At 29.4% G+C, this 27,740-nt stretch overlaps 2 protein-coding genes across 2 annotated transcripts in view; both read left to right on the forward strand.

The window, feature by feature from the left end:
• LOC103568812 (putative uncharacterized protein DDB_G0291812) overlaps nt 1-11,274 on the forward strand; it is a 42,504-nt gene extending 31,230 nt beyond the window's left edge. The window contains exon 12 of the transcript XR_008403877.1: nt 10,856-11,274. The gene's annotated coding sequence lies outside the window, so the exon portion shown is untranslated. The remainder of the gene's footprint in view (nt 1-10,855) is intronic.
• Nucleotides 11,275-11,409: 135 nt separating this feature from the next.
• Nucleotides 11,410-26,621, forward strand: LOC103568796 (protein qui-1). The gene is made up of 10 exons (XM_008545768.2): nt 11,410-11,669; nt 16,350-16,429; nt 16,933-17,055; nt 18,416-18,558; nt 19,357-19,514; nt 21,522-23,236; nt 23,321-23,579; nt 23,703-25,616; nt 26,174-26,440; nt 26,515-26,621. Exons 1-10 carry the CDS (start codon nt 11,561-11,563, stop codon nt 26,526-26,528), a joined length of 4,782 nt encoding a protein of 1,593 aa, XP_008543990.1. The 5' UTR covers nt 11,410-11,560; the 3' UTR covers nt 26,529-26,621.
• The last annotated feature ends 1,119 nt before the right edge of the window (nt 26,622-27,740 follow it).

The following is a 27,740-nucleotide window of genomic DNA, read 5'->3' on the forward strand; positions in this document are numbered from 1 at the left end:
TAATATGCATTAACGTCGGAATTATTTATGGAAAAATTAAAATACCCAGTGCTCTAAGATAATTATTTTTGAATAACCATATCACTAAGTTGACTTGGAAATTACTTTGACACGAGTATTTAATTCGTTTACTTAGACGGAGGAAAAAATATGGGTTGCGAACTACCGTTAGTTCACTTAAACGAAACGTTTTTCACCCAAATAATCGACGTCGTCGAGCCAACGGTGACTGTGATCAGAGGACTAAATTTATTTTGCAGTGGATATTTTTTTTCTCAGTGTGATGTTAATTTTAAAATGTCGATATAATATAAAACGATAATATTAGAAGATATAGAACCAAATAAAATATATGCTTAAATATAACAAAGAAAATATATGGTGTCATATATAATATAAATTATATGCTACCATATATTTCATTTCCTATAAAAAATTTATATTATTTGAATATAAATGTAAATATATCAATACAAAATATTATAAGGTATATGTAAATGAATATATAGCTTAATATAAAAAATATATAAGTTACGTATATGGAATACATATATTCACTACTATATATAATTTTATATTAAATCAGCCAAAATCTCTATATGATTTTTTATAACATACAATATAATATATCATATTTTTTTGTTGCAAACATATATGATTTTATATATTTTAACCATATATTGCTTTTTCATACGGGTGCGGTCATTATAAAATTGTTACAATAAAGCTTTTTTGTGTTTACTAACATTAAAAATAGTCAAATAGCAATGCGTGAATAAAAAATAGAAAAAATTTTTTTTAAAGTTCATTTTATCCAGTCAGCTTTGTTGCGGATTTGTAATAAAATAGCAGAAAATAAACACGAAATAATTTTTTTTAGCGTGAAATTTTAAAATCTTTGTACTGTTTGCAGAGACCAACTCACCCCATGTTTTTTTGTAGGTAGACAAAAAAAATTTCATTGTTAAAAAGTAAAAAAAAATTTGAAAAAAAAATCAAACAGCGAAAACATTTAACTGTAGAATCAATTCAAGTTTTATAAATTGCTATTTTTCAATAGCTCGAGCTTTGCAATAAATTTCTTTATTTTTGTTCAGAATACGATCAACGATCACTTTGAAGTAGGTTACTCGATATCAAAGATACTGTGATAAGCTATATATGTATATATGTATATACATATAGTTTTTTCTCTTGATGTCATATAAAAGAGTAAAAAACTGATTGAAGCTCGATAGTAAAGGATCTTATTGTTAAATTAATTTATATTCAACTGAATATCAAATATACTGTAATTGTGTTTCGTGTCATGGTTACATTTAATATCAGCCAGTGGTCAATCTTGTAGAAAGTCCCACGAAGCTGTGCATTAGTTAAATTTCCTAAGAGAATTACGTTATGTGTTTCTATCAGACAAAGTTCAAGTTACTGTTTAATTTAATTTCAGTATATATTTAAACTTTTTGTGGTCGGGCATGGCTATTAGGAAAATTGAATCAATAAAACGTTACTTTATTAAACTTATGTATTATTAATTACACTTTTATATTTTCCATTAATTTATTTTTTATTTTCATTTAATATTAATTTATCATACATCAATTGGTTCATGTTATATGAAATCCTTGTGGAATAATGGCCTATGAATAGTCAAAAGCACTTGAAATTATCGTAACAATCGCTCTTTGATCAGCACTGATAATGATTAAAGCCACAGGTTTCGTAACTGGAGATTTTTTTTTATTTACTTAAACAAATCAGTGGTACTCAATACGAGCTACTTCATACATTTTAAATAAATTACAAGAACACTTTATTTCACTCCGCAATGATTTTTTTTTATTATTCTTAAAAATGCCCCCCTCCCCTTAAAGTAAACTTTACTAGGAAGAGATTGAATAGATAAAAAATAATCTGTTCCATACTTAAGCCGTACTCACAACACGTGATATTAGCATTCAATCCGCACTGTACACATTTCGCATATGCTCTGCATAAAATCCACATTTATTCAGAACTAATATGCATTCACTCCACATGAAATCAGTGTCAAATTCACACTAGACTCATACGATTCCACATATAATCCACATTAATTTCGATCTAATACGAATTTACTATGAAATCGTTCCCTGATTAGCACTTGACCTACATTCCGCATTTACTAAGGGCTAATACGCATTCACTCCGCATGAAATCAGCGTCAAATCCACACTGAACTCATGTTCCGCATACGTTCCACATACGATCCGCATACAATCCGCATTAATTCCGAGCTAATACGCATTTACTCAGTATGGAATTGTCCCCCAACCCACATTCCACATTTACTCAGGGCTAATCCACATTCACTCCGCATGAAATCAGCGTCAAATCCACACTAGACTCACATTCCGCATACGTTCCACATACGATCCGCATACAATCCACATTAATTCCGAGCTAATACGCATTTACTCAGTATGAAATCGTCCCCCGACTTACATTCCGCATTTACTAAGGGCTAATACGCATTTACTATACATGAAATCGACACCGATCCGCATTAGATCCACATTCCGCATATGATCCGCATTAAATCCACATTTATTCAGGATTAATACGCATTCACTCCGCATGAAATCAGCGTCCAATCCACACAAGATCCACAATCTGTACGCGTTCCGCAGTAAATCCGCACTCGATCCACAAATTCTTCAAAACCTCACGTGGAAGCTTTTAGTAGTTAGTCATATCTTAGTATTTTTGTTAAATACAGAATAAACTATTGTGATTATACGATCAAATAAACTGATAATATTAGAATGGTATCAGTGTTAAAGTTCTCTGTTGAAGTTAAATAGATTGTCGAGATGGTGATGATAATAGTCGGTGATTTAACTGAGACATTTAGTGGTAATTTCTCAGCTACTTGCTGACCATTTGATAGCAGATTCGTGGTCTTGATAATTGCGGTCGATATAGTGATTGTTAGAGGATTTAGTGGTGATTGATCTACCCCGATATCTCACGTGATCGCAATACGTGCAAACTTGCTATTAACATTTCATTAAAATTTATTTCACGCTTATTCTCAATTACTATAATTAGTAACACACAAACTTTTTTTTAATTTTTATTTTTCTATGGGTTTCTATAGGATCCCGAAATTTTCAATAAATTTTCGGCATATAGAAATTTTTATTACAATTAATAAAATGGCTATTCAGCAAAATAGACGAACGAAAGTAAATAATAAGCTAAATTTAATATATGTCGATGCGTATTATATAACTTATATGAGCTTAATAGAAGTTAGGTAAATAATTTTAACTTTCTGGTCACGTAATATTTTCAAAAGTCTTCGACTCAAAGATGTTATAACACGTTTAAATTCGTTTTCTAACCTCGTAACTTCTTATTACTTATGTTATAGATGGCTCAATAGTCCCGGAGGGATTTAAAAAATTACTTCTTATTTTCTTATATTTTTACTTTGATCTCACAAGAGTAATATCGATGCCGTTAAATTATTAAGTCACTATTTTATTGTAATTTCTTATATTTCATGTCAATTATTTGTATTTTGTTTTGCATAAAAATAAAATACACAGGAAAATAATTTAGATCTATGGAGATCGAAATAAGTCTCTATTGATGTTATTGAGAAATATTCGAAGATCTAGTGAAATTAGATGTTTTTCAAAATTACGATAGATTTGAAATCTTTGACGATCTGCCGAAATTATCTGAGATCAATTTCAAATTTTAGATCTGCGTAGATCTATAGTAGATCCAGGGAGATCTGATTGTTCCAAAAATTAGGTCTACGTTACTCCTTGCAGATCTATGGAGATCAAGATAGATCTCATAGTTTCCAGGACTTTTTTTTTTCAAAAGATCTATGAAAATTTACGAAATTCACGAAAATCGTCGGAGATCTCCGGTGACCTTTGCAGTACCAACAAGAAAAATTGATGTTTATAATTTGATGATCTGCGCAGATCTGCATAAATCTAAATAGATCTCTATTGATTTTATTGTGAAATCTTGGAAGATCAAGTGAAATTAGTGTGATTTTTTTTTTTTTTCAAAATCACCACAGATCTAAAATTGTTGACGATCTGCCGAAATCGTCAGAGATCTTTTAAGATCCATCTCAAATATTAGATATACATAGATCTTTGGTAAATCTAGAGAGATCTAATTTTTCTGAAAATTGGGTCTACATTACTGCCAGCAGATCTATGGAGATAAAAATAGATCTTATAGTTGCCAGGGCTTTTTTTTTTCAAGAGATCTACGAAAATTTGAGGAAATTCGCGGAAATTGTTGGAGATCTTCATACCTTTGTAACCCTAATGAGAAAAATTGATGCTTATAACTTATCGATCCACGTAATCACCGTCAGTAGATCTGATAAGATACCATAAAATTAAAATCACTGAAGATCTTCTGAAATCTTTTATAAATTTTAGATTTATGTCGATCTAAATAATTTTTCTGAGAGTATGTCAGTAAATTTAATAAAATTTTAATATAAATAGAAATACATTTTTCATAAATTTATAGTAAGTGAATATATAAATATATATATGATAAAAAATGGTATATATTTATAAAAAAATTTATAAATATAAATTTCTTCTAAAAAAAAAAGTATAAAAAGGACAAATAAAATCTGTTGAAAAAATTTTTACTTCAAAATCGTGATTTATTGATGTTTTATGTATTTTTTATAAAAATTCGCTAACAAGTACATACATTTTTATGAACGTCATGCCACTGATATTTACACAGCAGAGAAAACTTTCACCGTTGCTATTTTTTTTTATTTTTCATTATTTTCTTCTTCAGTAATATTTTAAATTTTTCTTTTATTCATTTCATTTTTTAATTGGAATTGCTGAATAGCGATCGAGAAATAAACTTTTTATTTAAAATTTTTAACGAGTTTTTTTATGCTGACTCAATTTATAATTAGTGTTATTATTTTATTATAATGCACACTATGTATGTTTAAGTTTAATATGCGGGTTAATATTTTTCGTTAGTATTTATTATTAATTATTATTATATTATAATGGGAAGATTGTCGGTGCCGATAATATATAACATGGTAATGCATGATAGAAAGGCTAGATTGGATAAACTTATAATAGCGACGCTGGAAATTATTAATGCAGTAAATAAGGCCAACAATATTTTTTAAATAAAAAATTTACAATTATCGTATGAATTACGATGCTTACATTAGAACTGAGAACTAAAATTTAATTATAAAGAATTATCACTGGGTTCTGTTAGTTCAGTGGAAAAACTCTAGGCATGATGCCAAAACGTTCTGGGTTCGAATCCCAGCTTGGGTCGTTCGATTATTTTTCTCAATTTAATTACAATTTACTCATTTGAAAAATCTCTTTCTCATACTTCCACCCCCCCCCCCCCTCGAGTTATTAAATTCAAAAAATGATATTTTATCCACTTGAACTTTTCATGATATTACGACAGTTATATATATATATTTATACACGGAAAAATTATTCTTACTTGAAATGCTATGGTGTCATAGTAGGCCGGACCACGTTAGCCACTTGTCGGAAATGGAAATCAACACATGTGAAAATTACTAAGGCCATAGGAAAACCAACAACAATTATATCACAAATTACTGTAACCATCGTAAATTTTACTATGGTCACAGTAATATTTGCATGTATATAAAATAATAAAATTCAAAAAGTACAAGCCTTCCGTACCCAGATTAAAGAAACGATTCAAAACAATTAGAAATAATTCAAAACAATTCGATTTAAATACTATATAGATATACATTCATCTTTGAGTAAATCGTTTTCTTTAATCAGGGTAATGATAATTAATTGTATTGATGGCAATATTTAAGTAAGAAAAAAAAAATTTACTTTAATTCCGTACAAAACGATGAAATTTTATAAAACTAATAACTCATACAACACCATTGATTAACAATAGACTACTCTATTTTGATTAGAAAAAAAAAAAGAAAAAAAAATTTCGTTTCATTCTTTCCACTATCAATACAAACATTCATATACATTTGCTTCTTCATTCACATAATATATATGTATTTATGTATGTTTACATTTATAAGCTAACATATATCGAGTGCAGTATAATTACATACAAAACATCCATTTCATTTGCACATATATATATATGTATATATCATACATTTTGAAAGATACGAAAATTTTGTCTATACATTTAAACGTATATATGTCTATACATATATATATATAACCTATTATATATCTGTGTAACCCATTTTCTGTCGTCACGTCGTGTTTTCTATCGATCCATACGCTGTGTATTTTCGGTTCAAACCTGAGCTTTAAATATAATATTTATTTTTGTGTTTTTTTTTTTTTTCCACTTTAATCTCTATTTTTCAACTCTATTTATAAAACAATTCCAAACTTTATATTTGTCAATTAATTTTAATTTAAAATTTTATTAAACTTAATTGTTGTCGGAGTAAATAAAACAAGTTTCTCTAAATTAATAAGAAAAGAAAAGTATTATATTTCGAAAAAGAAACTTATTAACTTCTAAACACAGAAAGCTATCGTGTATCAAGCTGATGGACAAGGAGCTTTTTTTGTACGTTTTTTTTACTCTGCATGATAGAATATAAGAAATAAGAGTTAGAAAAAAAAGTAATGAAGAAAGAAAAAAAAATGACAGAAGCACTTACCTACGCAAAAGCATTAGATTTCTCGTTACTTAGCCGTCACGTCGCAGTAAATTCACAGGAACTATATTTTTCTATCTCGTGTAACAGACAACTGCTGGTTTTTTCACTAGAGTAAAAAAAATTTATGCTATTATATAAGAAATTTATTCCGTTTTGTTATTGTTATTATTTTTTTATAATTTGTTTTCTTATCTTCTATTATTTCAATTTGCCATTTTTTTTTTTTTTTTTTTTTTTCATATGAAGAGCTAGTCAATGAGAATCAATTTACCAAACTTTTATTTTTTGAATGACGCAGCGTATTTCAAATTGATGGAAATTTTTTTTACTTCTGCTTCAGTTAAAAGGTATTGGAGCAGAGTGACAAATGACTCTATTGTTTAATATTGATAAATTTACTTTTAATTTTTATGTTATCAATCATTTTCGTTGAAATTAATATAAAAATTGTGAAGAATAAAAATAATTTATGAGACTATCGATTTTATTTTTTTTTAGCTTATAGTCAGAACGCTGATATTAAGAAAAACTAATAAAAAAATATAGGGGATGTCGAATATTGTTCGAATCAAATATTTCTTTACTGTAAAAAATCGGAAGTGAATTCGAAGTGATTATGGATTTTTTTTTAAATTCTGCATTCACTTCGTTTCAGAGTTTCAATATACTGTAAATAATTTACGGAAAAAACGCGGATTAAATCTGGAGTGATTGTGGATCGGATGACTGTATATTTATTTCCATATTATGAAATTCACTCCGAAGGGGAGTTTATTTTAACATTAAAACTCTGAATCGGAGTGAATATGGATTAAAATAAAATCCAGATTCCTCCGAAAGTCTGAGTGACGGAGTAAATTCGAATTGAAATCTATAATCACTCTGAATTCACTCCTGATTTTTTATAGTGCATGAAAACAAACTCCCTTTAGAAGTTAGTTTCACTTCGAACTGGAGTTTCAAAATTATAATACTCCTCTTCGGAGTAAATTTGGCTCCAAGGACATTAACTAAATACACAGTCATTCGCTCCACATTTACTCCACATTTAATCTGGTTTTACTCTGCAAATTTTGCACAATGTATAGGGTACCGGCGAGTAATAAGGCCTAGCTAAGGGAGATTGAATAGAATCGAAAATATTGCATTTAATTATCGAAATGTATCATTAATCTTTATTTTAATACATTAGCCATAAAATTTAATGAAGTAATGGTAATTTTTACCATAAACAAACAAAAAATTATACTTTTACAAAAACCATACGAATAGGCCTTATTTTACTGCGGTAGGGTAATAAGGCCTACGAGTTAAACAAACTGGAATAGTTTAACTCGACTTAATGAAATTGGTATTAGAGATGAATCATCACTTAAATTTAGCAACAATACTTTTTAAGAGTCAGAAGACTAGATTGTTTTGCTCAACTGCACTTAAAATTATCGGTATTCTTTTTAAGAGTAAGAAGACTAGATTGTTTTTATAATTTCTCCTGCGCTATGACAGCATGAGACGGATGATGAAATATAGAAGACAGAGAACGTGGTATCGGGACTATATAAATTTGTCGGAACATCTCTGTGTAAGACCCTTCTTCTGGAGTTGCCTTTAGCGGAGATGGTTATTTTAAATATCATTTCTGTCACTTAGGCCTTATTATCCGACAATTCTTATTACCCGCGGGTACCTTACTATTTAAAATTTGGATAATTTGAAAAAATTCAACTTATTCGTTAATTTTTTTCTTATTCGTAAGTTTTCGAATTATTTAGGGGAAGGGGGTGGCTCAAAAGGAGGTAGGGTAGGTATAACGGGGCACCTCCAAAATTTTATTAAAAAAAAAATTCATATTTTAAATGTTTTTTAAACATTCCAAATTCACTTTTGTAAACATAATTGAGTATTATTTTGAATATTTTTTGTTAAACGATTTCAAAAATCGAGTCACAGTCAAAAAATGTTGATGGCTTTTGATTTATGATAAAAACCAGTGAAAATTTTTTTTTTCTTCTTCTGCATCCAATAATTGTGTAAAATTTAATGTTTCTTTATGTAAATTGCTCAGAAAAAAATTTAATTTAATCAATTTTATTTAAAATGCAGAAATTTTTTTTTTTCGCCTTTTTTAGGGGATATCCCATTTTGCCCGCCAAAATAAAAATTTTTTTTATCAACGGCAACTTAAATTTATGTTTATTTACTTCGCATATCATTAAAAACAAAAAGATTTAGGGTATTTGAGTCCTCGGGATCATAGTAATTCCTTAAGTACCCCACTCTGCCCCCCTCCCTTTCCTCTATAAATTTTTGAATAATTTGTAAATATTAGAATTATTGTAAATTTTTGAATAATTAAAAAAAATCGAACTATTCGTAAATTTTCATACTATTCAATTAGAATTCAAATGTTCGATTCGAAGTTTGAACATAAAATTTTCATCTAAAATGAATAAATTATAAAATATTAATAGCAATAATTTACGAATAATTCTGAACTTTCGAATAATTCGGAACCTTATGAATAATTCAAAATAAAACACTTTTAGAAAATATATTTTTATTTATCGTCTTAGAAGATAAACTATGAAAATATTATTTTCTTTTTTTTCCAATAAATAAATGTCATAAATTTTATATAAATTATTAGCCAGCACAGGAAATTAATAAAACGTTCCACTTTTTTCCAAAGCGGAAAGCAAATGTCAATAAAATATATGTTTACTGAAACACAGAATGATAAATAAAAATGAAATTATTAAATTTTTTTTTAAAAATTGTTGACCTTCATTTAAATATTTGTCAAATTTCCTTGGCCTAATCTACAATTCAGATGAAATGAAAATATTTAATTGTCAAAGTTTACTAAAAAAAAAAAAAACAAACTCAAATAATAAGAGAAGCTAAAACTCAAACAAAAGCATAAATTATAAATTCATGTGGATTGTTATTGTAATTATAATCACAAGGTTTTACTCAGAATAAATTTACGGATTAATCTGTAATGTATTAAATCCACTGGCAATATTGATCATCTATGTAGATAAGTTTACACATCACACATCTTTCGTACACACACACACACATATATACATATATATATATATATATATATATATATATCCTATTCATACATATTTAGTAGTAGGTTAAACAAATTCAATAAATCGATAGAACAGAAGGGGTAAGCCAAAGCCCAAACTATTAGCACACTAAAAGGCGAGACAACCCAGACATTCTATAATACATGTTATCAATTTTATTGATCCTTCATTATCCGGAATTTCAAATTGTCTGTTATAATGTCAAAAGAGAAGCTTAATCGAGTCAAATACAATAGGGCTGCCTTAATTAAATTCTGTGGGATTTATATGGATGTAGTCCACGTATCTTTTTGATCATAATTTAATATGAAGATCTCGATTGAGACAGTTTTTGAAAAAAATTTTTTTTCATTTCAAGTCGTTGATATCTGAGTTCTTTGCTGAGAAGTAGAATAAAGTTGTTGAGAAGAGGTGATAAAATAGTTCATAATTGTAAAAAAATTTAGTAATTATTTGGAACTGGAGCTCACCCAATTTTTGACGTAAAAAAAGAAATTAAATTTTGATTTTTTTTTTTTTTTAAAATCTATTTAAAAAAAGATCAAAAATATGATGAAAAATTCTTTCAATTTTTTGCATTCAAAATAATTTCATGTCTTTAATTAAAATTTTTTTAGTGTTCTAATATTTTTTTAAAAATTAGGGAAGGACCAGCAAGAAAAAAATTTTATATCATTGTTTTGGATTTTTTATAGGCAAAAATGATTTGAGCCCTACAAATAATTGCCAAACTTTTAAATTATTCACACTGATCAACTTGCCCCTCTCTTTTTTTTGGACCGTAACTAAGCATTTCTAAGCAAAAAAAAAAAAATTTTTTTTCGTCTCATTTTACGCCAAGCAAAAAATAAGTCGACTCAAAAATTTGATAAATTTGTTTATTGCTTTATTATATTACCCTTTACTATATTGTGACTCAAATTTTTTACTGGGCTCACATTTAAAAAATTTTTTTTTTAATTTCCATTTTATGCAGAGGGTGGTGGCATGAATACTTTCAATGATAATTAATCTCAATATTATAATTTTTATGTTACAGATTCAATTAAATGGAGATAAAAATTGAAGTAGAGCCTGACGTAGCTCAATATCCAGCTACGTCAAGGCACAATTAATAATTAAATTTTATAAATTTTATTTAAAAATTTTTTTAAAACCTATCAATAGATAATCATCAACTTAAACCATTTCCAAAAATTATCTAAATGCGATAGCGTAAATTTTGAAAGTCCAAATAATCATATTTTTTTTTTAACTAAGAAACGCACAGTATTTATAAGCATTTAATTACGAAGACAATCTTTACCAAAGCTACCTAATTAAAGTAAGATGATTTTTTTTTTGTTGAATAATCAATAACCGAGGCCAATATTTATAAAAATGATTGTATAGATGTATACTAATATAGAAAAATTACATTGTTGACTGTCTATTGTATTAACATATTCACGTTTGAATATTCATAAATATATATTTTATTGTTGTAAAAAAACAATCACGTTTATTTGAATAATAATGATAGTTACTATTGTTATTGTGAATTAATACAACTCGTAATTAAATGATCTTGATATAAATATTTTTTTATTTAAAATTTTTAAACTAAAAAAACGAAATTTTAAAAATAAGATATAAATTTTTGATGGGCATGAATAATTTGAACAAATTTACATAATTAATATATAACGAGAGTTTAAAAATACAAGTACATAAGTAGAGTATTGATAAAATAGAGTAAGTTAAGATGAATCTTGAAGTGGAATTAATAGCGGGAGTTGTCAAGGGTGGACCACCTCCAGCACATTTACCGGCCCCACGACTTATCAAGATATTTATTGCTGGGGAACGTGACGGTAAGTTCTTTTTTTTTCCTTTCTGTCTTTTTTACTTATCACGGAGACGACTTTTCAGTTTATATGTATATACATTAGGGTGATTCATTTCCAGTAATTTTTTTTTTACACTCACCAAGCAAAATATTGCTGTATATGTTGCAACAAAAATTCCCTCAAAATTTGGCTATACTTTCCAATACTAGACCTCACCGATTTGGCTGAAAATTTGTGAATACCTTCTATTTGGTGTTAAAACACTATTCCAGGGATTCATTTCTTCCGATTTGAAATTTTTTTTTTTTCTAATAATTTTTTTTTTTTTTAATTATTGTTTTTTTTTTTTATTTTTATTTTTTTCATGATGAAAATGAAAAAATCCTGTTGTAGCAACAGGATTAATACTGTTGTTGCGACTTAATAGAAAAATATAGTTACACAGTAAAAAATTTTACGTCATTGCTTAAAAAGACTTTGTGTTAATATTTAATAGTTTTATGTGTACATTTAACATTTATTCTGTTAAGTCAACACAAAAAAGTGTTAAATATTTAACACAAAAATTTCTAACACTAATTTTTTTGACGCAATGACGCAAAATTTTTTATTGTGTGACTATATTTTATTATTAAGTCGCAACAACAGTATTAATCCTGTAGCTACAACAGGATTTTTTCCCGTTGCTGCAACATGTCTGCCTCCTGTTGCAGCAACAGGAAATTTTTTTCCGTGTGAAATGCAATTTTTACTAACAACATGGTAAAAATTCAGTTACTTACTAGATGTCCTTACACCTTAAATTATGAATTATAAATTAAATAATTAATTATATATTATAAATTAAATTCAAAATTACTTCAAATTCGAGAAAGTCTGATACGTCATAATTGTTGACCTATTATTACATTATGCTAATTAAATCCCACCCTTTTGGGATAACAATAACTTAGATGAATTTTCACGGACCTTGAGTACGAAAATTTACTTAGCGCGCGCTGGAATAACTACTTTTGCGATAACAGTTTTTGTTCAAGGTGATGGTTAAAAATTTCTAACTCGTTTGATCAAATTAATGTATTTAAATTTATTCCTATGTGGTAAATATCAATTTGGTGACTATATCATTTGAATAAATAATTTATTTAATTTGAAAATGAAATAATAGTTTAACTGAGCATTTAAAAAATAATGAGTGATTAAAATACGTATACTATCACAAAAAAGCTTTGAAATTTTTTTTTTATTGATAAAGTTATGAAATATTTGGTCATAAACGTTGATAACTGTAATACTAAGGTCAATTTAAGGATAACTGCTGTGTATTTATCAGATTATTTGTTTAGTTTTGGAAAAATTCGTCGTTTGTTTCAAGTGTTTTAATTAGCGAGGAGCTTTTGATTCAAAATTACCCGCGTTGTTGTAGATATTTGGTGGCTAAACCGAACAGAAACGTAATGTGAGGAGCAAGTTGAGGTTTCCCGAAAATTATCATTAGTCACCCGCCGATTACTATGTGACTTGGGGTAAAAACAACTTCTGATCCGATAGTTTGATATAAATAACAAGTAATTATACTACAAAACAATGTTTATCAATTAAATAGTATCAAGGGTGAAAATTAATTGTTTGAATAAAGCATACGACATTTAGATTTAATATTACCTGGACATCGTCAGAAATAAAAAAAGCAACGTAATATATATTCATATATATGACGACAGTATATTTTTTTTTCAACCAAAGAAGACTTGACAGTGGACGAAAAAAGTAATTTTTTATCTAACGCTAAAAAATCTCAGGACTACTCCAAATCGTCGAGTAATTTTTTACACGAAAAATTCTCTGCGCTGATAAAAAAATATTCGATACACGAAAAAGTCAATGAATAAATGTAGACAGCGACAAGTGTGCTGATGAATAATGAGGTAGATATAGTTTTTTTGTCTTATAACTAGGTGGATTTATGATAAAACAAAACGATTAGCATATTTCATATACATATTTATATACTCTCTTGTTATAATGGTAATAATAATCATGATAATACAAATTTTTTTATACAAATAAAAAAGTAACGAGTATAAAATTGAACGACGCAGTCAAATAAAAGCAATCTACTTTTTTTTTGCAGGTTCACTTTATTTTCAATCAATAACTTTGATATATATATTTATAATAATGGGAATAATAATTATTGAACGAACCATTGTCAAGTTATTGTAGTTGAGTTTTCATTCTGTTAATTAATAATAATTCATATACATACATATATATATATATATATATATATATTTGATTTTTTTTTTATTTTATAGCTGCAGTAAAAGGTTAAATTTAAATTTGACAAAAAACTGAATCTTGATCTTTCTTTTTGCTCAAAAAATATGAAAACATTTTTTTACTTCAAGAAAATTTTTCTATGAGTTGATATTTTTTTTTTTTCTTTGAAAATAAATATTTCTAGAATTTAAAATCATATTTTAGATAATCAAATTTTCGAACAGAGTACAAATTGCTATAAGTCAAATTTTTCTTTCGCCCTTAGAGAATTTTTCAAAGTTGATAAATACAAAATTTCCACATAATTTTTTTTTTTTTTTTTATTTTATGCATCGACTCTCGTGTATTTTAAAATTCTACTAATCTGTCCAATAATAGTATTTTTATAAAAGTAAACGATCTTAATATCTATAGATCAAATGAAATGTAAATATTTGAATCATAAAAATTTACTGCTCTATAAATAGTAGATTACAATAAGAAAAAAAACATCCCTCATTATATTCTTGTTACGACACCAAAACTCTGAAATATATAATCTGTCATTAAAACTTAGAGAAAATTATAAAAAATTTATTTGTACACTGAAAAAGTTTTCTAAACTTTTTTAATTATCTTCAAAATTAATTCGAGTTCATTTTCCCTTCCTGCGAAAATATTAAATGTACGTAACTTTAGTTCATTAAGTCTGTAATTAATCAAAAAATGAATATTATAATATAAGATTGAATATATTACGAAGCCCATGTTTTATTTAAAAAATATAGTTTATATTATTTTTATAAGACACTGAATTGCTTGAATAATTGTTTTTCTAGCTTACTTGAAAGAAAAATATTTCATTTAAATCTTCATTCCACAGTTTATGATTTAATAACAGCTGAATCTGTTATTTTACGAGCAGTTAAAAAAGTATGTGTAGTTTTGTTTTTTAAATAAACTCTACAACTGAATAATTACCATAATAACTGCGTTAATCTGTATAAAGTATGAGATTGAGTTCACTGATCATTTATTTTATTTTTTTTTAAAATTAAAGCAGAGATAAGGATGGTTAGATTTTTTTTTTATAAATCGTATTTTTGGTGTCAGTACTTTTTTTTATTTTATATTGAAAGAGTCTTTGAAATATCGGGAATGATAATCAGTAGGCAGAGCAAAAAAAACATTGACCGATCGACATACAGACGAGATACCCTGAGACTTTTCCTTTTCTGTCCCTTTTTTTTAGTGTTCATTTTAACCCAAGTCAGTTTTTTTGCCGCTTCGTAATAAAATAGCTTAGATAATAAACACGAAAATAATTTTTTTTTGGGTAAAATTTCGAAACGGTCATACTATTTTGAGTAATCAACTTACCTTACATTTGTTAGAGATTATAAATAAATATTTACAACAAAGAAAATCTTCCGCTGTTTTCGAGCTCAAAAAATGGCAAGACCAACATTATGTAATTATTACACACACACAGACACACACACAGACACACACACACATACACACACACACGCGCACACACACACACACATACGCGGCCGGACGTCTATCCAAAGATAGTCAGAATAGCTTCGTAGTACCTAAAAATTTTGAGATCTGATAAAAATTCAATTTTCGAAAATCAGATCGAAATCAATAACATCCTTTTTTTTGAAAATTTTGACAGCGGGAAGTTAAAAAGTAATTCGATATTGACCTACTTTTCTTTATATATATATATATATATATATATATATATATATATATATATATATATATATATATATATATATATATATATGAAATTTTTTTCTAATTTTTAATATAGTGTAGATCTTAATAAATCTAAAAAATTATTTTTCTTTATTAAAATAATTACTACGATTCCATGATTCCTGTGAGATAGCATATAAAATAACATAATATTTGAGTAAATATGACCCTAGAAACATTATAAAATGCAATTAATATAGATCATAAGTTTACGGAAACTTAAGTTCTCCTAGCAACTGAAGTTTAAATTAATCTCTGAAATACTAGAGACGTTAATCAAGCGCTGGACTTCATTATTCAATGTAAATCACACCAACTTGTAGCACTTAACTTTATGTATATATATCTGTATTAAAATGCGGTACAGTCCAATGTAATTTCGTATTTTAATTATCGCTGCCATACTTCAGTTTTTTTTTTTTCCGTGACTATTTTTCCGCTCAACAATGAAATAGAGGTCAACGATTCGTTTAATTGGAATATTCATAAGGATTAAGTGGAATAAATAAACAAACGAATCGAAGTCAAAATAGTGAAAAAAAAAATTTTTTTTTAAATGTATTAATCAAGAATTGTGGTTATATCGCATTACATTCATTAAAAAAAAAATAATTAAAATTATTATTATTTTTTTTTTCTGACGTATTAATGATGTTCTCATATATTTTTTAGAATTTCCTGAAGAACGGAAGCAACTACTGGAATCGATTGGACCAGAACTTCAATCTATTTACGATGACATGGGAATTGAAGTATGCTTTGATACTTTTTCTTTATTCTTATATTATATATATATATATATATATTTTTTTTATATTTCACATTTTAAATCTTTTCAAGCATACACTTTCATCCTTGTGAAATTCGAGAATAAAAATTCCATTACTCTGTATTTAGGTCACCGATGATGTCAAATCTTTGAGACAAAAAATTTTATTCTTATGCTCGAAAATATAAATCGCATAAAATATTCTGTTTTCACTTTAATAATTTACATTACCATTTTTTTTAAAATCTTCATTTTCATGTTTTTCACATTTATAAATAACCGCTCTGTTCAAATTTAGAATACTGAAAATAAAAATAATTATTATTATTTATTGTACTGCGAACAATAAGTCAACAGTTAGTTAAAATTGTTTTTTATTAATTTTCAATGGAAATGAATTTTTTGCGCTCGAAAAAATTTAATATTAAATTTATTTTCATAGAACTAAGTACTGAAAACTTATTAAATTTGTAATTTATCTGGTAGGTATTATTGGTCGATATGCAATTTGGCACAAGTAGGAATCCTGATAGCGATCCGTACTTAGCTGAATTATTTCTTGAAGAGATCAGAGCATCGTTCCGCCACTCACGCGGATGTTTTCTACTTGTAAGTTTATTCAACTGACAAAAAATAATAAATTGTTTTTAATCAAATTATTATTTTTTTTACCAACGATCGCAAAGTAATCAACGATTTTTTTTTTCGTCTTTTCATACAAAAATTTATCAAATTACGAATTAAAAATCCTGATTCAAAATTGAAATTTTATCATGTCACTGAAAAACTTTTAAAAATCATAAAATCATTGAATAATAGAATTTTAATTTTTAAAAATTTCTTTATGTTGCAAAAAAAATTTAAATAAATAAAAAGTATATAATTTCTGAAAAATTTCATTTCAATTGAACTTTTAAAGTTCACTAAAAAAATTCGAGTAATCTTCAAATATTAAAGTTAAGGTTTTTATTATCATTATTTTTTCACTATCGTCTTACATGATTGTGAACCAGACTGGAATACGAGATAAAAGAAAATCAATATAAAAATATATCACATTACTAATTCCAAAGGAACAATTTTGCATACCTTTTTGGCTGTAAGAAGCTTTTAAACGCAAAAAGAGTGTACATTTTTATTTTCATTGCGAATGGCTACTTCGGATTTATTTTAAAGCTAAACATTTTTTTTCACCATACCTGCACCGGAAATTTAAATTTCTGTCCTGTTTAGAGGGAAGAAAGTCGATCTTTTCTGTTATGAGAAAACAAGTGATCAAAATTAGCGCATGCGCCATTCTACCCACAAAGAGGCGATAGTATATTACATACCTATGGAGGAAAGTAGGGCATTCTAACCCTTGTGTATAATTGCCTGCCCGAGCCGAAGGCGAATCCTATCGTTCGTGGTGTGCATACGATTTTCCACCAGACCTGCATCTGAAAGTTTAAATTTTTGCTTCTATTTGTGGAAAAATGGCACATGCGCTGATTTTCTAGAAAAGAACGACATTATTTTCACTAAACAGGGCAAGAATTTAAACTTTCAGGAGCAGGTCGGATGAAAAATCGTATACATACGCCCTATTTTCCTCCCTTGGTGTGTAATTTACTATTTTTAATTTTTAGCTTGAAAATAAGTCTTCAAAACGTTTAGTAGTAGAAAAAAAACTACATAGCTTTTTTGCTTTTAAAAGCTTCTTAAAACTAAAAGAGCGTATAAAATTATGCCTTTTTAAAATTAGTAACTCGATATTGCCGGTAGCCTCAATATTTATATCAAAAAGTTGCTTGATATTTTTTTAAATTCTAAAGCGATTTATAAAAATTTTTATACTGCGTGAAATTTAAAACTTTTTAAATGAGATTAAAAAAAAGTCGATTTCTTGCGCCCATATACATACAACAAAAAAAAAGTTTAACTTGAGCTTTAATAATACAGATTAACTTTTTTCGTTAACTTTTTATAGCTTCTAGTGGGTACGGATTACAGTACTGGTTGGATTCCAACGAAATTTAAAGAGGAAATTTTTCGTACTCTCGTCACAAATTCACCCGAGCTTAATGACTATTACGAGTACAAAGAGCATTGTTATGTTTTAAAGGCCACTAGGTGAGACCTATTCATTATTATAGTGCTTTAATTTTTATTACCTTTTTTTTAGCGTTTTATACTTTTTTCATCATCTTATTGCCTGAAATTAGCGTAACCTCAAATACCTAAGTAGATATTTACTTGTCGTTTATTTCCAACTGAAGATAGAAATTAAGTTTTATCATAATTACTGTCACTAAACATTAAAAACATTGTTCATTTTATTCCAGTCAATCTTTTACTTTTTGACGAGGTCATATTGCCACCAAATATTTGCCACATTTTGAATTTTTATATTTTTAAACTTGGGTCACTTGGAGACTACTTGGGACTAAAAAAAATTTTAACTAAAAAAAAAATTTACACTTTTAAATCTTCATATATATCTTTACAAAAAAAGAGCCCTGGTAACTATGAAATCTACTTAGATCTCTGCAGATCTGCAAGAAGTAATTTAGATCTAATTTTAGAAAAATCAGATCTCCTTTTAGATTTAAATGATTTTTCTCAGCTCAATAAAAAAATATCACATTAATGAAGAAAAAAAAATGTATCCTGGATTTAAAATTGTAAGGATTAAATTTATCAATTTATTACTTATAAACTGTCAGAAGAACTTTTGTTCTTGACTTAACTACTCGATAGTTACTTATTTTAAAACTCAATCCATCACATAAAATCATGATCCACTCTATCACTCGTCTTCTAATTTTTTCCAAGCTATTCTTAAACTTACCCAACAAGAAAAAAAATGTTCAAGCTATGATAAAAAAAAAAAAAAAAAAACTATAAAGGGTGGTCTTTCTAATCTTTCAGAGAGGAAACAGTTAAAGATGATTGGCAAACAAAAGGAACGCAGCTTTCAGAAATGCTTAGAGCTGCTGCCGAATCAGCATTAATAAACGATCCAAACAATATTGATTTACAGTACGTGTTAAAATCAACATCCGAACGTCAATTAGATTATGGATTAAGTAAGCTCATTACCTATTTAGCTTAAAATTATAAAATTTATCTAATTATTTTATTTATTAGACTGTAAAAAAAACCGGATGAGCCCAGGCGGTGAAGGTGTTAAAATTTTCGGTGTTAAATTTCAACACCGAAAGCGGTTTAAAATAACAACGCCCCTGGCATAATTAAGGTACCGACGAGTAATAAGGCCTAGCTAAGGGAGATTTTGAATAGAATCGAAAATATTGCATTTAATTATCGAAATGTATCATTAATCTTTATTTTAATACATTAGCCATAAAATGTGATGAACTTATGGTGATTTTTACCATAAACAAACAAAAAATTATACTTTTACAAAAACCATACGAATAGGCCTTATTTTACTGCGGTAGGGTAATAAGGCCTTCGAGTTAAACAAACTGGAATAGTTTAACTATACTTAATAAAATTGGTATTAGAGATGAATCATCACTTAAATTTAGCAACAATACTTTTTAAAAGTCAGAAGACTAGATTGTTTTGCTCAACTGCACTTAAAATTATCGGTATTCTTTTTAAGAGTTAGAAGACTAGATTGTTTTTATAATTTCTCCTGCGCTATGACAGCATGAGACGGATGATGAAATATATAAGACAGGGAAAGTGGTATCGGAACTCTACAAATTTGTCGTAACATCTCTATGCAAGACCCTTCTTCTAGAGTGGCTTTTAGCGGAGGCGATTATTTTAAATTTCATTTCTTTCACTTAGGCCTTATTATCTGCGGGTACCTTATTCTTTACCAGTGTTAAAATATTTTTTGGTGTTGAAAATATTTTACTTTATGAATATTTTTACTTACTCAATCACTACAGTTACCCTCTAGAAATGAATTAGTGAAATTTACTGCAAATCAGTGGATAGTCACTATTTCTACACGGAGAGAAAATTATGTTAACAGTTACAATATATTATGGGAATGGTTCCCATAATGCATGGTAACCGGTTTTTTTGAAATGTTGATTATAGGAACGGCACCCATATATATTATGGTAATCATTCCTATAGTTATGGGTATAATTCCCATATGGTATTGGAATAGTTCCTATAGAATTATGGTAATCGTTACCATGTGACTATGATAATGGTTACCATAATATTATGGTAATCATTGCCATAATATTTAGAAGTTATAATAAATTTTTTTTTGTAATAAGCGTTTTTTTGTATACTTAAAATTTTGTAATAAACAAAAAAAAGGTTTCTTACAAAAAAATAAAATTATTGTAATTTCTAAATATTATGGGAATTATTACCATAATATATAGGGCTTATTCCTATATACACGTAGGAACCATTACAATGTGGTTATAGGATTGGTTTCTATTTGCTTATGGGAACTATTCCTATGAGTATGGTAATCATTACTATGATTCTTTCACATGCGATATGGGAACTGTTACCATAATGATAGGAATTGTTCCCATACTTATGGGAATTTTTCCCGGAAAGTATGGGTCTATATCCCATAATCCCAAGTAATCATTACCATAACGGTATGGGATAATATTTCATAGACGTACTAGGTACAGTTACCATGATTTTTTCTCCGTGTACAGTTATAAGTATATCACTAATTTAACCAATAGTGTACTTGTAGCTGGTTCCCAGTGAATATTTTCTAATTTGAGGTGAATTCTACCGATTTATTTTTAGAGAGCTAGCATTTTTTTTATTGATGAATTAAATTAATAGCGATTGGAATGGTGGGCATAAAATTGTGTAATTTTCAAATAAATTACGTATAACATAAATAATAATTTAAATAAGTAAATAGCGAATTGAAATTTCCTCCAGATAATATTCATTAAATTTTTGTATTTTTTATACATGTAACATATTTTTGTTCTAATTTCTATGCGTGGAATTTTTTTTACACCGATCCAACATCACCTACACCGATGTTATTTCATCTTAAGACCGCGTATTTTACAGTGTATTACTTGAAGCCAACTATCAAAATTAATAAAAATATACTTTTACAGATTTAGATAATGAAGGAAATGGAATAATTGGTATTATTCGTAACTGGACTAATAAAGGTCCATTATCATCACCAGCATGTCAAAAGCTCAAAACAAAATTACATTCTCATTTACCTAAAGGCAACGTTTTAAATTTCGATGTTAACTATAATGACACTGGTATTATTGATCCCGACATAAATAGTCATGATAATTATTTGACAAAACTACGTAGCCAAGTATTGGATAGAATCCAAAGCTTAGTAAATGCATCCGTAGAATCAGCTCCAGAAATAAAAAGCCGTAAAAAAATGGTTCAAGAAATTTACGCGGAAAGTCTTGCTCACCAATCATTATTACGCGAAATAAAAGATTTGTCTGAAAACGACGATATCGTACAACGAGTCAAAAAACTTTTACAAATGGGTATGACCCAAAAACATGGCCCTATAATAATACGAGGTAATCGTTGTACAGGAAAGTCTTCAATATTGTCAACAATTTACAAAAAAATAGATAATTGGTTCATTAACAAAACAACGATGAAAATAGTGCGTTTGTGCACAGCAACACCTAAATCGGCCTATAATTTAGAATTATTAAGATTATTGTGCCAGCATATTGGTTTTATAACCGGTAACAATGATGGCAATTTACCCCGAGATGCTTCTTTTCATCCATTGTATTTAAATAATTGGTTCAATGAAATAATATGTGGCATTGAAGAAAAACCATCTAATGGTAATGACAACCAATTGATTATTTTGATCGATGACATTAGTCGTCTGCATCCCTTGGAGACAGATATTGTTACTGCGTTGTCATGGTTACCATTGCAATTACCACCGGGTTTGCATTTTGTTATTACAACGCAATTGCCATTGGAAATGCTGAAGTTGACACCATTGCAAAAAGAGAGATTCAAAAGTACGGATATACTTATCGAGTTGCCGGAAACATGCCATCGAATTCCGAACATCGAAAGGGAGTTCGATAGTTTGGAGAGACTCATCGGTAGTAAAGCAGCTAATCGTATTGGTTCGTTGTTAGCGTGTACGGAATATGGGCTATCGGAAACGGAATTACTTGAATTAATAATGCCTACAACAGATGATAGCCCATTGTTATTAACGTCAGGTCAATTTAATTTTTCAACTTGGTGTTTGGTTCGTAGAAATTTCGATCATTTATTGAGAGTAAGAGTTATGAGCGGAAGGTTACTGTTTTCATGGCATTGGATTACGCAAGATATAGCACGTAAACGTTATCTACCAACGCAATTTATATCACGGCCTTGTCATGCTGAATTAGCGGGACTGTTTTTTTCGGAAGATTGTGAAGATAGTGAACGCTCACCAGTCAATGAACAAGATCCTGATACACCACCAAATAAAGAAACCCCTTTTCAAAGCTTACCACAATCACAAGACATAACTTATACATTGAGGCACGTTGAAGAAGCATGGCTTCACTTATTACGAGCTGGAGACGCTGAGAAAATAAAAAAATTTTCTGTTTGCGCTTTTGATTTTTTGTTGGCCGCCGTTCAGATGATAAGCGTCAGTTATTTACGCTGTGTTCTGGAACATGCGAGACGCTATTTGCTGGAACGGGATTTGGAGTTGGTTTATTATACGATCAGAAACTCAAGTGATGCTTTGACAAGAGATCCGCTGCAATTGGGCGCCCAATTGATATCTTGGCTTAGGCCCGTTGTGGGCGATGGTGGTGATTTGGTACGATTTCGCTTTGATTATTGCTCCTATTTGTTTCTCTTTGATGATGATGATGAGTAATTCCTGGTGGTTTCCTTTCGATAGGTTAATTCTGGGGATCAAGTCAGCAGGATGATCACTGCAGCAATGGCTTGGTGTGACGGTTACGCAGCGCCACTATTGGTACCACTGAATGGTTGGCTGCAGTCTCCTTTGCCACTGCAAATAAAAACACTGACTTGCCCTCAAAATGTTAAGTTTGTGGAACCTGCACCAACAGGCCAACATGTTATTATTGTCCCTGATCAAGGAGATGCTCAACTATGGCATGTTATGTCTGGCCAACTTGTTCATACATTCAAAGGTAAGTTTAGTTTTATAACCCTAGCGGATCCAAATTACAGTAATTTACTGTAATTTGGATCCGCCAGGGAAATTTCAATGAAAATAACAAGAATTTTTTTTTGATCGTCTGATATCAATGTAGGCCACTCAAACCCGATTTCCTGCATTACTGTCACCCAACAATCACAATATCTGCTGACCGGCTCTGAAGATACATCGATAATAGTCTGGGATATGAAAGAATTGACACTAAAGCGACGTATCTGTGAGCATATCGCCCCAGTATTGACAGTAACCCCGGCGCTTAACAATTCAGTGATTGTAAGCGGAGGTGAAGATTCGCGTATCATTGCAACGAGTCTTCTAACTGGTGAAGTCCTGATGAAAGTCGACCATCACCGCGGACCCGTGACAACTGTAAAAATAGATACCGCTGGTGACATATTGATATCCGGATCAGCAGATGCGACCGTCTGCTTATGGTCACTTGAAAATTTTCAATTACTCAATAGTATAACATTACCCTCACCCGTAGCAATGCTCGACGTATCAATAGATTCAGTATTTTTGCTAGCCGTCTGCGAAGATAACAAACTATACTTACGTTCACTGGCAACTGGTACTGAGATTCATTCACTCAGAGGACATCAAGGCCCGGTAAAAAGTTTGTCATTAGCAAAAGACTGCCGAAGAGCAGTAGCTGGTGGTGTTGACGGCCATGTATCAATTTTCGATATGCACAGTGGAAAATTAATAAAACCACTGTCGACAAATTCATCAGCCGACGTATCATTCGTCAAAGTTACTGATAAAGACGATTTTCTCATAACGGCAAGTGGCAATCGCGTAACATTCTGGAGTTTCCGTGGTAACGAAAACAATAATTTTAAATCACTAGGATCTAAATCTGGCAAACACGAATCGTTACAACCGCATACATCGGCAATATCATGCTTAGATATATCACGCGATGGTGCAACTGCAGTAACAGGTGGCACTGATTCCCTAGTTAATTTATGGCAATTAAACACCCATGAGCTTATTATGACGCTGGAGGGACACATTGCAAGTATCACGTGCGTTGCATTTTCAGCCTCGGGGTTGTTTGTTGCTTCGGGATCAGAAGATAAAACAGTACGCGTTTGGGGATTAACATTGGGTTTAGTTGTCGCAACATTTCGTCATATGGCTCCAGTTACTGCAGTAATTGCTATGCTGGATGGCAGACGAGTCGTTAGTTCTGATCGCGGTGGTACCATTAGAGTCTGGGCAGCTGACACTGGTACGCTGATACAATCGGTATGCGGACCGGGTTGTTGTATCGCAGTAACATCGGATATGAGGTACGCAATCTGTGGTACTGGTGACAATCAATTGCGTATACTGAGTTTGGGTGCTGGTCCAGAAGAAAAACATCAAATTTCACACTCACAGGATATTACGTGTTTAGTCGTAACACCTGACTCGCAATCGCTGATCACTGGATCACGTGATATGAGTCTCAAAGTTTGGCAATTGGCTGGCGGCAAATTGTCCCAGGTACTGGTAGGTCACACTGATCACGTGACGTGCGTTGCAGTTGCTGTTACTGACAAAAGTATCGTTGTTTCGGGATCGCGTGACGCTAATTTGATTGTCTGGGACATAAACACGGGAGCAGACTTGCATACTCTTATTGGGCATCTTGGTTATGTCACTTGCGTGCGTTTATCTGGTGATGGAACTCTGGCTGTAAGCGGAAGCGAAGATAAAAGTTTGTTTATTTGGGACACCAAGAAGGGAATCGCATTGAGCTCAATTGTTCTTCATGTAACTATACTTGGGGTTGAAATGTCAACTGATTGTTCACGAATGGGAATTCATCTACTGGAACAAAGTCGCATGCCAATACTTTGTTTACACAACACACCTGCTCAATATGTTAAGTTACCGTCTTATGTTGCGCCTCGGGATTTACGACCGCCTGGGCCTAAACGACCTGCCAGGAGATTGTTGAAAAAAGAAGTTTCGTTGGACACTTACACATGGCAAAGGAAATATGGTCATTTGACATCAGGTAATTTTATTTAAAATTTGATAGTCTTCTTTTGCAGACTGAGGTTAGTTTGCTAATAATAGAACTATGCGTGCGCACATCTCGTGGTTTGCACAACTTAATCGCGAAGCAATGAGATGTGTTCTGCTACCACTTACTCACGTAAAAATTATATTTATACATGTTAAAATATTCTCAATTACACTTAAATTCTTACACTTAATTATTACATATACACTTACACCTAAATTCTTAAATAGGAAAACTCTTTTGAAAATCACTATCCAGATATTTTTGGTTTGATTATAGTCAACAAAAACTTAAAACTGGTGATTCATGAAAAATATACCGGAAATGACGTTATTTTACCGCAAAATACGGTAATTATTTTGAATACCGTAAATTACGATAAATTACCGATGAGTACCGTTTTTTTCTTTCAATATTTTCTTGCATATAAAAGCGCTATCGGTTGATAGTTTTTTTGAATGAGCAAGTGAGCTCTGCATGTTTGGATTTTCCAACTTTTTTTTTTAATATATATCATTAGTATAAGTTTGATGATTTGTTTGATGCAGGAATAATGGTCGCTGCTGTTGAAGACAGATTGAAACGGCGTTTCAGTGTTAGCGCGTCAATGGAAGAAATAAGCAAAGCTGGTTTAGCAAACTCACAATCAAGTCTCGGACGCGAGCAAGCTGCATTAGCACAATCACAACACTTTGATCAACTTGAGGCATTATGGAATAAACAATCACCACCTCCTAAACCACGTGGATTTGGACGTACATTATCCAAACAGAGTTCACTCCAAGGAACCCGAATATCGGATTCTGATGAAGAAGGTTAATAATTATTGTTTTTTTTTGTATTAAGTAAATATTGTAATTTATTTTAATGAGAGCAAATTTTATTACAGATGTACCAGATTAAATATCGCTGAGATAAGTATAAAATTTATGATACTTATGGTAAATTTTAATGAAAAAAATAAATTCCTCTCTATCTAAATATATATATTTTTGACTGAACTATTATTAAATTACTATATATATATTATTTTTTCAATGTAATAAATAACTTAATGTTAAGTATTTTATTTGAACAAAAACAATTTTTATTTGTTTTTTTTAAATAACTTTTTTTTTTTTTTTTATTGTTGATATTTATTTATAAGTTGATAAAATCCAAAGATCTAGTCAGTATGATCAAATGTTATAGGCAAATACAATTAATATATATATGAAAGATATAAAATTATAATTGAAATAAAATATTACGCTTGCGTTAAGTAATTATTAAGTATTATTATATGAGTTAATTCTAAGATCTCATTAAAAAAATACATTACTCGAAAAAATAGTCAAATATGATCATATATGATCAGATAGTCAAAAATGATTGAATATATGCCCAAATACGATCAAATGTGCTTATTAATGATCTGATATGATCACATATGAGTCGCTTTATAATCAGATATGATCATAAAGGGTCACACCCACTAATGAGTGACTAGATAGAATCATATGTACATTTAGAATCATATGTGATCAGAAATGGTCATAATGGATCGAATTTGATCACATACTAGTTTATGTATGATCAGATATGATCATAAATGGACATGTAGAAGCATGATTGATCAGATACGAATACATTGACAATCGTATATGATCAGAGATGATCATATAAAATCATTAATGGCCATGCATGATCGTGTATGGTCATGGATGATAAGATACGAGTATATTTGTAATCACGTATTATCAGAAGTGATCATACAAGGTCATATTTGATCACATATTAGCTTACATATGATCAGATATGATCATAAATTGGCATGTAGGATCATGGGTGATCATGTACGAATACATTGACATTCGTATATGATCAGAGATGATCATATATAATCATGAGTGGCCATGTATGGTCATGGATGATATAATACGAGTACATTTGTAATCATATATTATCAGAAGTGATCATACAAGGTCATATTTGGTCACATATTAGCTTACATATGATCAGATATGATCATAAATTGACATGTAGGATCATGGGTGATCAGATATGAATACATTGACAATCATATATGATCATATATAATTAGAGATAATCATATGTGATTAAATATAATCGTAT

This window comes from Microplitis demolitor, chromosome 6 (assembly GCF_026212275.2).
Source record: "Microplitis demolitor isolate Queensland-Clemson2020A chromosome 6, iyMicDemo2.1a, whole genome shotgun sequence".
NCBI lineage: Eukaryota > Metazoa > Arthropoda > Insecta > Hymenoptera > Braconidae > Microplitis > Microplitis demolitor.